Source organism: Excalfactoria chinensis, chromosome 7, assembly GCF_039878825.1.
Source record: "Excalfactoria chinensis isolate bCotChi1 chromosome 7, bCotChi1.hap2, whole genome shotgun sequence".
NCBI lineage: Eukaryota > Metazoa > Chordata > Aves > Galliformes > Phasianidae > Excalfactoria > Excalfactoria chinensis.
The window spans coordinates 17,995,051-18,009,330 of record NC_092831.1 but is presented as its reverse complement, the minus strand read 5'-3'; the positions used below and the strand labels follow the sequence as shown (position 1 = coordinate 18,009,330).

Genomic DNA, 14,280 nt, shown 5'->3' with positions numbered 1-14,280 from the left:
ATTTGCCTTTTGGATTTGGTTTTATTCAAGTGAAGATTACAATTTACTCTTTGTAACGTAAGATGTCAATACATTTGAATACTGCAAATTAATATTTCTAACACTTCTTTAATGGCTGAAATTAAATAATGATACCAAACAGTGCTGAACTCATTATTAAATGTTTTGCATACAGACTTTCCTGAGCCGCACACTAGCAAAAATAATAATAAAAAAAAAGATTACTCAAATTAACTGTTAAAGCTGAAATGCTAATAGCCTTTTCAACTTATAGCTCTTTTCCACTGACAATTACAATTTGCATGGCTTAAAACTTAATACTATGATTAGTACTACTGTCCTATATTTTACTTCATAATCTAAATGAGTAAAATATTATTTTTGTAGTTCACTGGCTCTTATACTTAGGCTGTAATGTTCAGTGTGTATTTCATTATGCAGATGAGCAATGGATGTCGTTTAACGTGATTTAAATGGGTCAACAGTATTTTCCTATTCACATTAATCATCCAGACAGCCACACACACACAAAAAAAAAAAAAAAGAAAAAAAAAAAGAAAAAAAGAAAAAAAGGACGCCTTGCAAAGGAATCTCCCTCTTCCCAACACAACCCTTCCCAGCAGCAGAGCTGCAGGGCTGAGGGAGCAGGGGCTGGGTGCTGGCCTCCTGATGGGGAGGCTGCCAGGCCCTGTAGGGTGCAGCTGGACATCCCTGTGCCAAGAATGATCCTCGTCTCACACAGCTCAGTGGGAGCCACGTGCTGACAAACAGAGCTGATCAGCATCAGCAGAACTCATTCTTGGCATGGGGACAGGCGGCCGCACTGCACACCCAGGCAGCCTGCCTGCTGACGTGGTGCTGGCAGCAAGGTATCCCTGCCTAAAGGCCGTTGTCAGGAAACTCCTGATGAAGGCATCGCAGACAGACCTGGCCACTTGTTGCCAGTAGATCTTCATCAGCATTACTGCATGGTGAGGTAGACCACAGGGCTGGGCAGGCAGCAACGCCAGAAAGCCTGAGCAAGCCCTGGGGAGCCAAAAAGCAGACCTAGCCAAGCAGAAAGCTTGAGATACAGAAACCTTGTGCTTCCTTGGTGATTCCTTCAACAGATACAGGCAAACCTCAGGGACAGCAATTTGGATGTGCTGACACTGTGCTCTTAGCAGCCTGGGGAATGCAGCCAGTCTGAATCAGGATGGCAGTGGTCTCCCCCACAGACACTGAGCTTTTATAAGCTTTATGTCAGACACAAAAAAGCTTTCTTCTGTGGTAGGGAAAGGGTAATAAGGTGTTTTGCATTTCCCACATAGTGGTTTCAAAGTGCGTTTTCTGGCTCCAGACACAACATGGCTCCTCCTGCACAGCACTGCTGCAGCCCAGGCCCCTCCCGTCCCAAGACACCAGCTATCCTTCCCAGCATGGGCAGGATGGCTTGCAGTTCTCTATGGTGCCACTCTTATTCTCTGCACAAACACTGGGATGTGTCCGCAATTGTCTGTCAGGAACAACAGGGAAATGGTCCAAGGAAACATCTGAAAAAACGTGCACAATTTTTTACAGAGTGAGGAGGAGGGGGCTGCAGCACCCTGGGCACACTGGCCCGTTGTGTTCTTTTGCCTGCCCCTGTCTTTAGTAGTTTGCAGCCACCGCTCTCCCAGACACACCTTCATTGCCTTTCCTCTTCCAGTTTGTGGATGGAGACAAATAGAAGGACCTGAGCTTCAGCTTTTAACATACACTAGTTGGCACACAACGAAGTACAAGGCTCAACTAGGCTCAACTACTTGGATTTCCCCCATACCTCATTTGCCATGCTCATGTTCCTAGACTAATGAATGTTCAACTGGGATCTAATAAATAGCTGAGTACAGCAGGCACCTTAACTGAGAAAGAGCTAAGGCATCCATTTGCACCAGCTTGGTGTCTGATTTACAGTAAATTAAACAATAATCACCACCGCAATGACTAAAGGTTCAGTTTCAACCATGACCTTTCCTATGTCTTGGGAAGATGAAGAATATCAGCACATTTCACAAGAGTGACAGTGTACATGAAAATCCAGATCTGACACACTCACTCCCTACACCCATCTAATGTAATGCAGAAGCAGTTAAGATGGATGACATCAATCATCTTTGAATTCCCAAAGCATGTCTTCAGGAGGGGTCCCAACGCTGATCCTTGGCCCCCTCGCCCTCCAGTGAACAAATGTCACATTCAGATCCCAAGAGCCAGGCAGTAAGGAAGGACTTCTGGGGTTTCACAACTACCCCATACCATACCATCAACACCCCAGCTACTGCTGCAAGAGACTTCCTGGAAGACCTACAAACAATACTTGCCTTGTCAGAACAAAGACAATTAAACACCAACTACAGCACCTAGTTAATCCCTTAAAACTGGATTATGAAGTCCAGCTGTACTTTAAGCAATGCTTCTCACCTCCAAAACCTTCACTGTGCTCCCATTCACTTCTGCTGCTACAACTTCACAGTAACAGCTACCACAAAAACCTCTGTTCTATCAGGTGTCCTGATGATGGACAAAGCAAGACCTATGACTGCTACTTTCCACACAAGCAAACTTAAATGAATTTCAAAACTGTCTTCATCTCTATTTGCTCTCTGTACATTTTACTGAACTATTCCACCATTTGAATTTCTAGAACAGATCAAGTAAGCAGTGAGTCTTTTCAAGAGATTAAGTTTCCAAATCCATTTCTGAACTGAAAAGGATTTGCTCAGATAGTAAATCTCTAAGCAGCAGTAAATGTTTTGCCTTCCCCAAGATGAAGATAATCAAACTTGCCAGCAAAATACGACTGGCATTTCTTCAGAGCAAGCTACTTTGTCTGCAAAGCTGGGCAGCGATCCACAGAAGTCTCTATGGGGACATCCCACTCAGCCAGTTACTAACTCACAAATTCAACTCAGAACTCCTAGATCCTCTTGCGTGATTTGACAAACGCTCACAACAACTCTCCTTCTGTTGTTGCTGTTGTAATAGGTTTGTGGTTTAAACATACAGCTTTGCAACAGCATTGCCCTGGAGATGCAGACCAATGTGGGCAGCAATCTGAGCCCACAGCTGGATCTCCCACTTGCTTGGACAAGACTCAGCTGCTTGCAATTAAAGAAGCTGCAGAACCCACTTCACTTTTATATATATTTGTTCAGAGCTTTGTTAGGATAGAAAACTTCAGAGGCAGAACTGACTGATCAGGTACAATCTGTAAAGACATTAATTGCATGAAAAAAGATTTTGCAAATTTTTCAAATTGATTAAAAAAAAAAAAAAAAAAGACTTATTTCACCCTTAAGTTAAAAGACAGGGGCACATATAACCTTAACACAGCTGAAACAGAAGGCTGCTTAGCTGCCCATCTGCCATGAGAGACACAGGCATGTACTGTATTGCATGGCGTGCATGGCGAAGTCAGAAGAAGGAAATAAAACCCAGGCTACTAGCAGAGCCGCACATGTGGCAAGCAGTACCCATCAGTGCTAGAAAGGAAGGTCAGCGATCCTGATAGATGCATTGACAGCATATGCCCATCTTGAGAGTGCTTTACTAGAAACACTGATCTGCAAGTGGAAATTCTGATGTCTCAATTTCAATAGTGCAATTACAGCTGAAATCACAACCTTTCAAATTAAAATTCAGGCCAGGCCAGTGAAGTTGTTCATTAAAACTCTACCCAGATGTGTTTTGTGGCGCATTACAAATTACTCTGAAAGCTGGACAGACAGCATCAAAGCCTCATCTCCAGAACTAGTGCTGGTGCTCTTGCAGCAGTCCGTCTGCTGGCATACTTTGGTGCAACACCTGGATAAGTTCCAGGTGAGGAGCTTTGGTGCTACAGCATATAAAGGATGCGATAACAGAAGCTATGTATATTGGCAGAATAGCACCTGAGACATGTACTGGAGGAGGTATCAATTCTTTCTGGCTCTCAAATCATCCTCAAATCAGCAAACTCAGGAAAGTACATGCTAAGACTCTGCCATATACTGAAATCATGAAAAAGTAAAATTAATTTCAATTAAAATTAATTTCAAATGACCTGCACAGCCTATTGCAAAATTATATAAATATGAATCAATTCTATGGTTCTGATCACAATTTAATTAATATCTGGGGTCCTGAATCCCACTCAGTGAGCAAATAGACACAGTGAAGACAGTTCTGATGCGTTTGCTACCACTGCAGTGGCACGGTCAGCAAAAGAGGTGTGCATCTGCTCCAGTTATGCCTGTTCACACCAGAATGAAGTTAGGAGCTCACTATTGCTTTTTTCCAACTCCAGTCAGAAAATCTGAGACTGAACAGCTGGATTTATGTGAGAAAAATAACTTCTTTGTCATTTTCTTTCAGTGTGATGTCAAGTGTGTTGGTTTTCATAATTCTAAATAAATACATAATGCAGGACCTAATTTAACTTCATGTACAGCTGAACATGAAACAGATAACCTGATAACATCTGATATGCTGTAAGTGCTAGTGTATAAGTTTAGATAACGTTCATTACCACAGTAGTCCTTCATGATTCAAAATACGCTTGATCTAAAACTGAACCATCACTTTAAACAGTGATTTTAAGTATAAATACATGAAAGTAAACATCCTTAAAATGTGAAAGTTGGAGACTTTACACAGCTGGTTATTTATCTTCTAAACCAGAGAGTGAACAGTATGACTTTCAAACACCCTCATGAAAGTTTTCTCAGGCTGCATACTACAGTGTAAAGCTGCCAAAAGACCTCTGAGGAGCTCTGAAGAGCCCTTTATTACCCTCAGGCTTCCTTCCATGCAGCATAGCAGCTCAACCAACACTTGCTTTCCAACCTTTTCTTCTTTTTTTCAAAAATTAAAACATATAGGGAAAGACATCTACTGATTTGGAAAGGACAACGGCTCTAAAAGAAAAACTCCCCAGGGAATCAGCTATTTAATGAGATAAGCTTTCCAGACTTTGTTTCTGGTATAAAATGTCATAAAATATTTCCAGGTTATTTTCCATTTACATAGTATGTTAATATGAACTATCTAAAAAGAACTATCTAAAAACTAACATCAAATTTCCTCTGCCCAGTAACCTCTGTAGTACTGGGTTATCATGTGATCGTGCCCTTTGCAAACAAATGGTTTAGTATGCAAACACTACCTTCAATGATTTCCCTTATATTCTTCTCCAAATATCCTTTTTTTATGCCCCTACTGAAAAGATTTTAAGTTAAAAAAAAAAAAGTTTCTTATGAATGTGTCCTAGTGGTTACAGCCACTCAGACAGAAGCGTAAGAAAGGACAGAAGGAACATCTAGTAAAATGAAAGAACGGATAAGATGCTGGCACTTGGCAAACAAAACCTGGGCCATACAGATAGGTTAAGATATGACTGAAAGAGAAGAAATCCTTACCAGATAACGACTTGAAAAGTTTGGAAAAGGCTCCTTTCAAAAAGATCTTCCAAATGTTTTTGTTCATTGTGGAACACAGAAGACAAGTGGTATGACTTGAACTACCAAACACAAAATAAGTGACTTTTCTTTAATGGAAACTAGAGCTTGACTTCATACAGTGCCTTTCATACTTAGTGTGTTATAAATTGCTTTAAATACTAGCAAGCAAACAGCCATTATGCACTCAAGAGCTCATACATAATTATACTTAACATTTTTACAGAGCTTTTCATCTTCAAAGTGCTTTACAAACAACTCATTAATCTCAACCAATGCACCTGCAAGGTAGGTAAATACCTGTATTGTAGGTGGAGAGACTCGCTGAGTGCAGCGGCTCATCCAAGAAGGTGCACCACCAAACTGTTTGCTCCCACCACAGTCATCAGCCTGGGGACAGTGAAGTCCCACACATGTCAGGGTGGAACTCACCACCCAACAGCAAGCTGGCAAAGCATCAGCCTCTCCCTTCACAAACTGCTGCACGTTCGCTGGAGTGTGAGGATTCTGGACAAGGCTAACTATAGAAATGTGAAGTCTGTGACCTCCAGATACAGCCGCAATGCAAGAAAACAACTTTAGCTTCAGTCCTCAGGTAATCCTTAATTATCCAAAACTTTGAATGAATGATGTCAAGCAAGGCCAATAACTTTCTCCCTTGCTGGAGATTGGAAAAAGATTCTTAATAAGATTATAATGCATGATTATGGCTACACTTTCTGATGCATAAAAAGATCTGATGTGATTTTTTAAACTGCTTTTTAAAAAAATATCAGAAACAGCAGAAATGTCAAACCTCGAGCAGAGAAGCCTGAGAGATGTGAACTGTAATACAATACATGCACTGTGCTGCAGCAGATCTTCTCTTCCCCTACCACAGAAACAGAATCACTGCATTTTTAGTGAAGACATCTTTATCTCAGATGCTTGTGAGCTACTAGATTTAATAGAACAGATAAGGATTCTCAGATTTGTTTTATCTGCACATTTGTGATGCCAGAGCTCTGTAAGTTCTCTTGTTACTGTAGTTCCTCCCAGGGTAAATAGGTCATGTTCAGAAAAATAGAGTTCACAAATCTTACAACGATAGAAAAAGAAGAATTAGCTGAAAGCCAGGTTTTCCACACACTTTCTTAGCATACCAGGAAAATAATTCTCTCTATGAGTAATGGTGTATAATAGTTAGATAGGTAACTCTGAGCAGCAAAAGATAAATAAACAAGGCAGAATTGTATGTATCAGGAAGAATAATTAACATGTTCTGCCTGTTTCTCCAGTCAATCTGGTCAAAAAGTCTGAAATAGGAAGAAGCAACTTTTAATAACTCTTCTCATACATACATATATATGTATATATGTATATATATATATAAAATTTTACAAAAGAAAAAGCAAGATAAAACATATCATAAACATAAAACAATGAGGGAATAAGTCTAGACAATTAAGAAATGACAAGTTTCCCCCCACATTTGAAATTATAAAGATTATAATTATAAGATTATAAACATTCATATATATTTTAAAGCAGGACAGGCATATGCCAACCTCAAGATAAAAAAACAAACAAACAACAAACAAGGACAACACCAAAGAGAAATTTGCAAGTCCTGATAAGGATAGAGGCATATAAGAGCAAAGTAAAACCAAAATATACAGGAAATGCAATTGAATTTAATTAGATTGACAACTAACACTCATTCTGTGATCATAAAAAAATAAAATAAAAATAATTCCACAAACGTTTTCTAAATAAAGGAATTCCAACTGCTGCTAAAATCATACGCAGTGTTAACAGAATGTAGGTCTTCTAACAGAATGAAACAGATTAAAGGAGATACATGGAAGAACAAAATCAATATACATTGTACTCACTCTGCACTGAAAGCACAGAAATGGCTATGTAATAAGAAACCAACACAGAGTAACACTAAGGCTGCAACATTTTTATTTTGTTTAACAACTTGTTGCTTTAGTTCTAAATAGCAATCAAGAGATGCCAAAGCAACCTCTTCACTATCTGTACTCTTAGCTGCTTCTGTTTCCATTCTATTTTAAAAAGAACCTATTCTTCTAGCCATCAACAAACTAGAGCCAGACCTTGCTGGTGGTGAGGTACATTGCCCATCAGCATAAGGTGCAGCTATGTTAAAACAGCAGAGAAAATAAAAGCAGGGAGCAGCATCTGAAGGCAGCTTTCTTCCAGTACCCCGGGAATCCTGGCACTACCAGGCTTGGGTTCCCGAGCAGAGGGGATAAGGTGCATCAGCTACAGCAGCTTGCCCACACCTGAATCCAGGTAGATCGCTTCTCTAAACATGAAATATCAGCACCACAAGGTAATGGCAGTGGACCTCCAGAAACATGTAGCTAAAAACTAGAACGTTAAATTGAAACACTGTAGTCAAACTGTCTCTTCCTGCAAGATGAGTAACTATAAGCCAGAGAGTGCACAAAGTACAGACCCCTCCTTTTATACTTTCACATCCTTTTTCCACATATGTAATATGAAAGTTAGATCCAGCACAGAGGAATATCTTCAAAAAACCCCACAACAAAACATAACAAACAACTTACATAAAAAATACTTAGGAAAGAAACCACCACAACAAAGCATACAGCTTGAAAAGATACAAAATCAAGAAGATCAAGAATGTATCAAGAATCAACAAACCCCACAATTGTACTGTAACTTACCCCCTCTCCCATTTGATTACATGGAAAAAAAAAGTTCCAATTACATTTTAATGCTAATAAATATAGCTAGGCCAACAGCACTGGGATGTGGGGTTCAGAAGCACTGCAAGCCACCACCCCAACCTGACGTGTAGAACAAGATGTACCAGAGTGCCTCACCAGATGCAAATTTCCAAGTGCTATCAAACTGTGCTGGTTTGGGAGTGGGCAAGAGGGAAGGAGGAAAAATTACATGATCCCAAATGGCAATTGAGATTACTGCAACTTGGAGTCTTACAGGCAGTTTTAGTACAGAGGCCTTTTTACAGAGTGTGTATACAACCAGTCTCTACTCTGAAATTATAGTCTGCAGCAGGACAGGAGAATTGCCTGTGAACATTGCTAAAAATTCCTACACTTCCACTTACATTTGCTCATGATTCACAACTGTCAAACTAGAGCATCATATCTAGTATGTCCAAATATGACAGAAGGGAAAAACAGCTTAGATTTCATGACACAGATCTCTGCTGCACTTTTAGCTGCAAATCCAAAACTAGGAGCAGCTGATTTGATTTCAGCAGAAGCCCAAACTTCAGAGTAAGAAACAAAAACACCATGTCATGGTATTAGGGTGATTCAGCCACTGAAAAGGACTTGCTTTTTGTTGTAACCTCAACCCTACCATCTGTATACATTGAAAATCATACAAGAAATAATGGAAAACATGTCAGGATGGAGAAGTTCAGTTTTCCCTACAGATCTGGAAACGACTTATAACAGAATTTTAGAACTTTCTAGCTATGAGATGTCATTTTCAAGTACATCTTACATTAATCTTCTAGTTTACTAAAGGAAATTCAGTGCAAAATTAGACTGCAAGGAATATATTACCTTATCTAGAAAGCCCACTCATATATGTCCACTTTGAAATGATGTGTTAACCTCACCTGATGTGCTTAGAAATAGCAAGTGTTAGCACAGGTTTCAGACTCCCTTTAATTCTTCTGATGCCATATTTCTACAAGATGCTTTGCAAATTACTCCCTTGTAGCTACATTTTCTCCATCCATCAACTGCTGTTAACAATTTCAGTCCCTATTGTCTCCTGTGGCTACCTGGGTGAGATCTGGCAGGCACAACCTGTTCTACTATATGGTCAGGTAACATCTCATCCTGTCACTTTGGTTAGAGGAACTACATGCACTAAAATACACTGTCATTCACAATCTCACATCCAGAATATAGCAAGTTCAGTTCTTCATTCTTACTCTTCAAATGCTACATACTGCATTAAACAAGCTCAGGAACCAGCCGAGATCTATCACACAGCATACCACCCTTCCTTCAGGGACCATAGCCAACGACAGAGCTGGGCATCAGTTTCACTGCAAACTACCACACCAGGGCACCCAGTTTGCACAGACTAGAGCTATGAAATGGAGAAAGGGGCTCCTTTCTGTCTAGGGAATGGTGACTTTTAAGAGAAGAGACTGCAAAATGGAAAAGTATACACACAAAAATGTAACAGTTCAGTTTTGCCAGAAGGATTATAGCTGGGTTTACCTCACATTTTCTGGCATCTAAAATGGACCCTGGGGAGGTGGTCAAAGCCACACAGCCTCCAGCATGGCAGCCAGCCCGCTGCTTGGTGAGGACACCTGCTAAGGAGCCTCCTTCCTAGGAACACAGCCTTGGCTGATGTCAATGGAGAGAACAAAGCTAATGGAGAAACCGTGCCCCACAAATGTCCCCCAGCTAGAAGGAATACATCCCCTCAGAACAAAGGCTCTGCATGCTGCCAACAACACATTATCTCTCAGCTGACAGAAGACAACAATTAAACACTTTATTGAAAGGGGAATATTTTTTCTCTCATGCCTCAAACCATGAAAGTGTATCCCCCAGAGTTACTCATTGCTGTGCTGTTGAAATGGGAATAATTCCTCGTCTGCCTGACGGTTTGCAAGACAGGGATGGAACTACCTCTGGATCGTTTGAAGATGTTAAAAGTGCACTGCGATCAAATGGTTTGAACTTCCACTGTGCATTATTTGCAGCTGATAATGCTAATGCTAAATTCTGGAGACACAAGTCTGCCTACAAATTAATGGAAAATGTGAATTAATGTTTGCTTCCAGCTAATTGCCCAGCTCACATATTGCACAGTGCAGCCAAGCATCATTTGATCTTAAACTCTCTGACAAAAGTTTTCAATCACTTTTCCCATCTGCCAAAAAACCTTTGGACTTATAGGACATACCCATTATCAGCCTGAAATACCAGGAAATGCTTCCCCTAGGACCGATATCTATGTGATACAATTTTATCTTATTATTATTTTTTAAAGCATTAGATGGCTTTAAAAAAATTTGGAAGTTTCTACATGTGAGGATCAAAAGTTCTTAATTTTTGAGGTGCGCATTTCTAAGATGAACAATGATAAAGATACAGGTGAAAAGATGCTCTTAGTATTTGACTATCAACAGTGCTAAGAAATTCTAATGGTTCATTCTTAACATGAGAATAGTCTTCTACATGCTGAGTTTATGGTCACACTCAGCAAAGAGCAAGCAACATCTGAAATAAATAAAAAAGTAACCCCCATTTCAAAGCACATTATCAAAAAGATGGAAACAGACTGGTTCCCCAGGGCAGCTCAGAAACTGCTCCCAGAGCAGGAAGATCCCTCTACCCTTGTAGGTGGTGGAAACTACAGAGGTTTTGGACAGATATTCTCAGTGAAGGAACAGTTTTGATCTTGATCACGTTTCCAAAATCAAAAAGACAAGAAAGAGAGATGTGAAGATATTTCCAGCAGGTACTTCATTTACCTATCTAATTAAGCACCTCCCAGCAGCTGGCTCTGGCACATTTCTGTATGCTAGTATGCAGAGTTCACCATAAAATGATATTCTGAAAGCTGACTGCCTGCTTTATTATCTTACATGTCAAGATCTAATGCCTAATCACAGAGAAAAAAACTATATAAAATCACACACACACATATATATATATATATACACACACACTTCATCTGAAGGACATAAAATGATTGCTTCATATTGCCTCAGTGATTTACCAATATCTTTTTTCCATTAATCTAGTCCCTGCCAGGTCTTCCCTAATGTTTCTAACTGCTGCAATACTTCAGAATAGACTCATGAGCAACCTTGCTGGAGGTTTTCATTCCTTTTCTTTGAAATACTCTGTTTTACTTAGACTAGCTCTGATGGATACACGACACTCAAGGACGTGTTACTACCAGACCTGCAAACAGACCTGATCTACACACCAAAAAAATGCTTTGTAACACACAAAATACTGCTAATAAATAAAGGTCTCTAATGAGACTCTGCACTTCTAGGCAAACTTGGAAGCATGAGGCTTCAAAACCATAGAGCTACAGTCTTAACCCAGCTATGCCTTCCCCCCTCCCCTTAATTTTGGAAAAGATTTATAAAGATGTATTATTCACACACTTCCTCTCTGTGTTGCTTAACTTAACTTGATGAAGTCTGGCAGCAATACACATCACAGATTGTTAAGGAATACTCATTCATTGGTAGAGATAGGGGAGCAAGGTAAGAAAACTGTAATACCAGTATTTAACAGTAAGAGACTTGTTTAACTAGGCATTCTTCTCATCAGCTATTTTCCTGTGGCTCCGAGTCCTGAAACTTCATTACCAGAAAGTAGGGGCTTCTACTCTACCATAATTTACTTGCCTAAAATTAATAGATCAATAAAGGATTATTATGCCTGAAATCATCTAAGTTGCATTTGGAGACATGCAGTTCTTTGATGTTGTCTTCTTGATTTTATTACCAATGAACATCACAGATGCAATTATTGCAATACCTGAAACTGTCATAATATGTAATTAGAGCATTTACAAGATGATAAAACATCATACAACCAGTATTATTTATAAGTACAAACCATGAAAGTCTAGCATGCCATCACTGGCAGTTCTGGCTGCTTCTTAGTTAGCTTTTACGAAATAATAAATACAGCTAGTGTTCCCGTGCATCACCTGTAAAATCCTTCACAAACACTGTACAAAATGAGTGGCAGCTAAATCCAGAGCACTCTGAAATGCAGGGCTGGAACCTACAGAATCTCAGAGGTTTGTGTAAACTACCCACACACTTAAAAAGCTGTACAGCTTCTCCTTGGGTTGACAGTATTGCAGTTCTGCCTCTAGCAAGACAGAAAATAATCAAGTAAATTCTCTGATGCATCTAACGAAAAAAATAACCTTTCTACCTGTTTGCAAGCATAATCATTCAACTTCTTCAAACACAATGAATACATATTTTTTGATAGCCTAATTCCTTCCAGTATACGGAGAAAGTATTTAACCAACACAGAAATTTTCAAGACCTCTGCTTTTCAAATGCGCTTATCTAGTAACAGTTCCATAATAGTGAAAACTTTCATCATTCATAGAAACATAACACCAGAAGTATGAAGAGATATCACATAAGAGGCTATCAAAAAGTAATTTTCCTTCAATTTAGGTAGAATAGATTCCCTTCTGCGGACTGAAATCTAATTAAAATTACTTCTGTCTTTCAGTATTTGCAAATTAAATTACACTGAGCTGTCCAATTCAGGGAAAATTGGATTCAGTTTAATCAGTCTTGTCTGAACTATGACATTTTTGCTTGTTCAACTTCTGGAAACATATCTACCAGGGGAAGTGAATAAAGTTTGACATCTGAAGGGAGAGCATGAAGGCTTAACAAATTTAAATGGCTTGGGGGATTTTAACTGAATGATAGACATGGGGTTTTTGGGCATGGAGGGGTGGAGGCAGTTGTTCCAGTCACACGTGGCTGCACAACACCCAGAACAAAGTTTGCAGACGTACCATCGCAGAAGCAAGAAATCAAGAATGAAGCTGCACTCTAAATTTCACTTCATTTGAGATTTAAAACAAAAAAATAGCCAATGCTGTATGTTACACATACTAACAAGTGATTCAGTTTCCAAAAGGCACATGCATAGGCACAGAGGATTTGACTGGTGTCTAAACTAAAACAAATAGGAGGCTCAGAAAGCCAGCGCTCAGCTGAAGCCTGGGTTCCAAGGATCTGAGTAAAATGGCATTTCCCACACTATGGACGTGAGCCATCATCAACAAAAAAACAACTGATGTGGCTCTTCTGCCATGCATGATGTAGGATTAATTGGCCTTCCAAAGGCTGCTCAAGTCTCTTCGGACAGAACAGAAAATAAAAGTACGGTAGAAGATCAGGATGATTACAGTGAAAAAGGGCTGTTATGTCAGTTGCATTGCAGTGTTGTGCCTGCAGTTTAACGTGCAAGATAAAATTAACATGGAATCAGTCTGCTCTCTATTACTAGTATAATTATTAAAGATACGAACAAAACCTATATTTAATCACACACAAAGCCTAGAGGGAAGCTCGGCTTTCCCCTCATACAGCGCCAGGCCCCGCGCCGCGGTGCTGCCGACGACCGTGAGGGAGTTCCACCTCCCGCGGGGCCCCCAGTCCCGTAGTCCTCGGGCTGGCGGAGCCGCTCCGCGGCCGCTGCCCCCTCCCCTTCCCGCCGAGGGAACGAGGCTGCGTTTCCCCCCGACCCGTGGCGGCGCACACTCACCTCCGCCCCGCAGCGCGTTGACAGCTCTGGGCGCCGCCATCTTGGCCACGCGGGGCGAGATCACGTGGCCGCGGGAGGCGGCCCGGTGCGTCCCGTCCGCCTCACGCCGCGGCCGTCGGTCCGTGACCGTCGCGCTCGTGTCGCCCGAAGCGAGTCCCGTCCGCGGCGCACGGCAGGTACGTGACGGGCCGTCCCCGCACCTCAGCGCTTGCCGCTGCCCTTGGGGTGAGGGCGAAGCGGGCGGCAGCCGTCAGGGCGCAGCTCGGCGGGCCGGGCCGGCAGCGCCCCCTTCCCGCCCTCCTGCTGCCGGTCCGCGCCGCGCCTCGCGCCTACGACCGCATCGGCTGCGGGACGACGCTTATGGCAGCGGGGCGGGCTGCAGCGCTGCGGCCTTGTTTGGCGAGCGCCGCAGTTAGGCGCGCTTTTTTGAACCCGGTGCTTTCCCACTCCGCTGTAGTAAAACAGCGTCTGTGCAGAAAGTTACGAGTTGCTCTTTCTGAACTTATGTTGCCTCTGCA

General features: G+C 41.3%; 1 protein-coding gene across 2 annotated transcripts in view; it reads right to left on the bottom strand.

The window, feature by feature from the left end:
- METAP1D (methionyl aminopeptidase type 1D, mitochondrial) overlaps positions 1 to 14,280 on the bottom strand; it is a 43,161-nt gene that overhangs the window by 28,551 nt on the left and 330 nt on the right. The window contains exon 1 of one of the 2 annotated variants that reach the window (XM_072341391.1): positions 13,763 to 13,997. The exons of the other annotated variant lie outside the window; for it this stretch is intronic. Within the exon in view, the coding sequence (XP_072197492.1) occupies positions 13,763 to 13,802 (40 nt within the window). The 5' untranslated portion in view covers positions 13,803 to 13,997. Of the gene's footprint in view, positions 1 to 13,762; positions 13,998 to 14,280 lie in introns of those variants that run through there. 2 annotated transcript variants of the gene reach the window in all.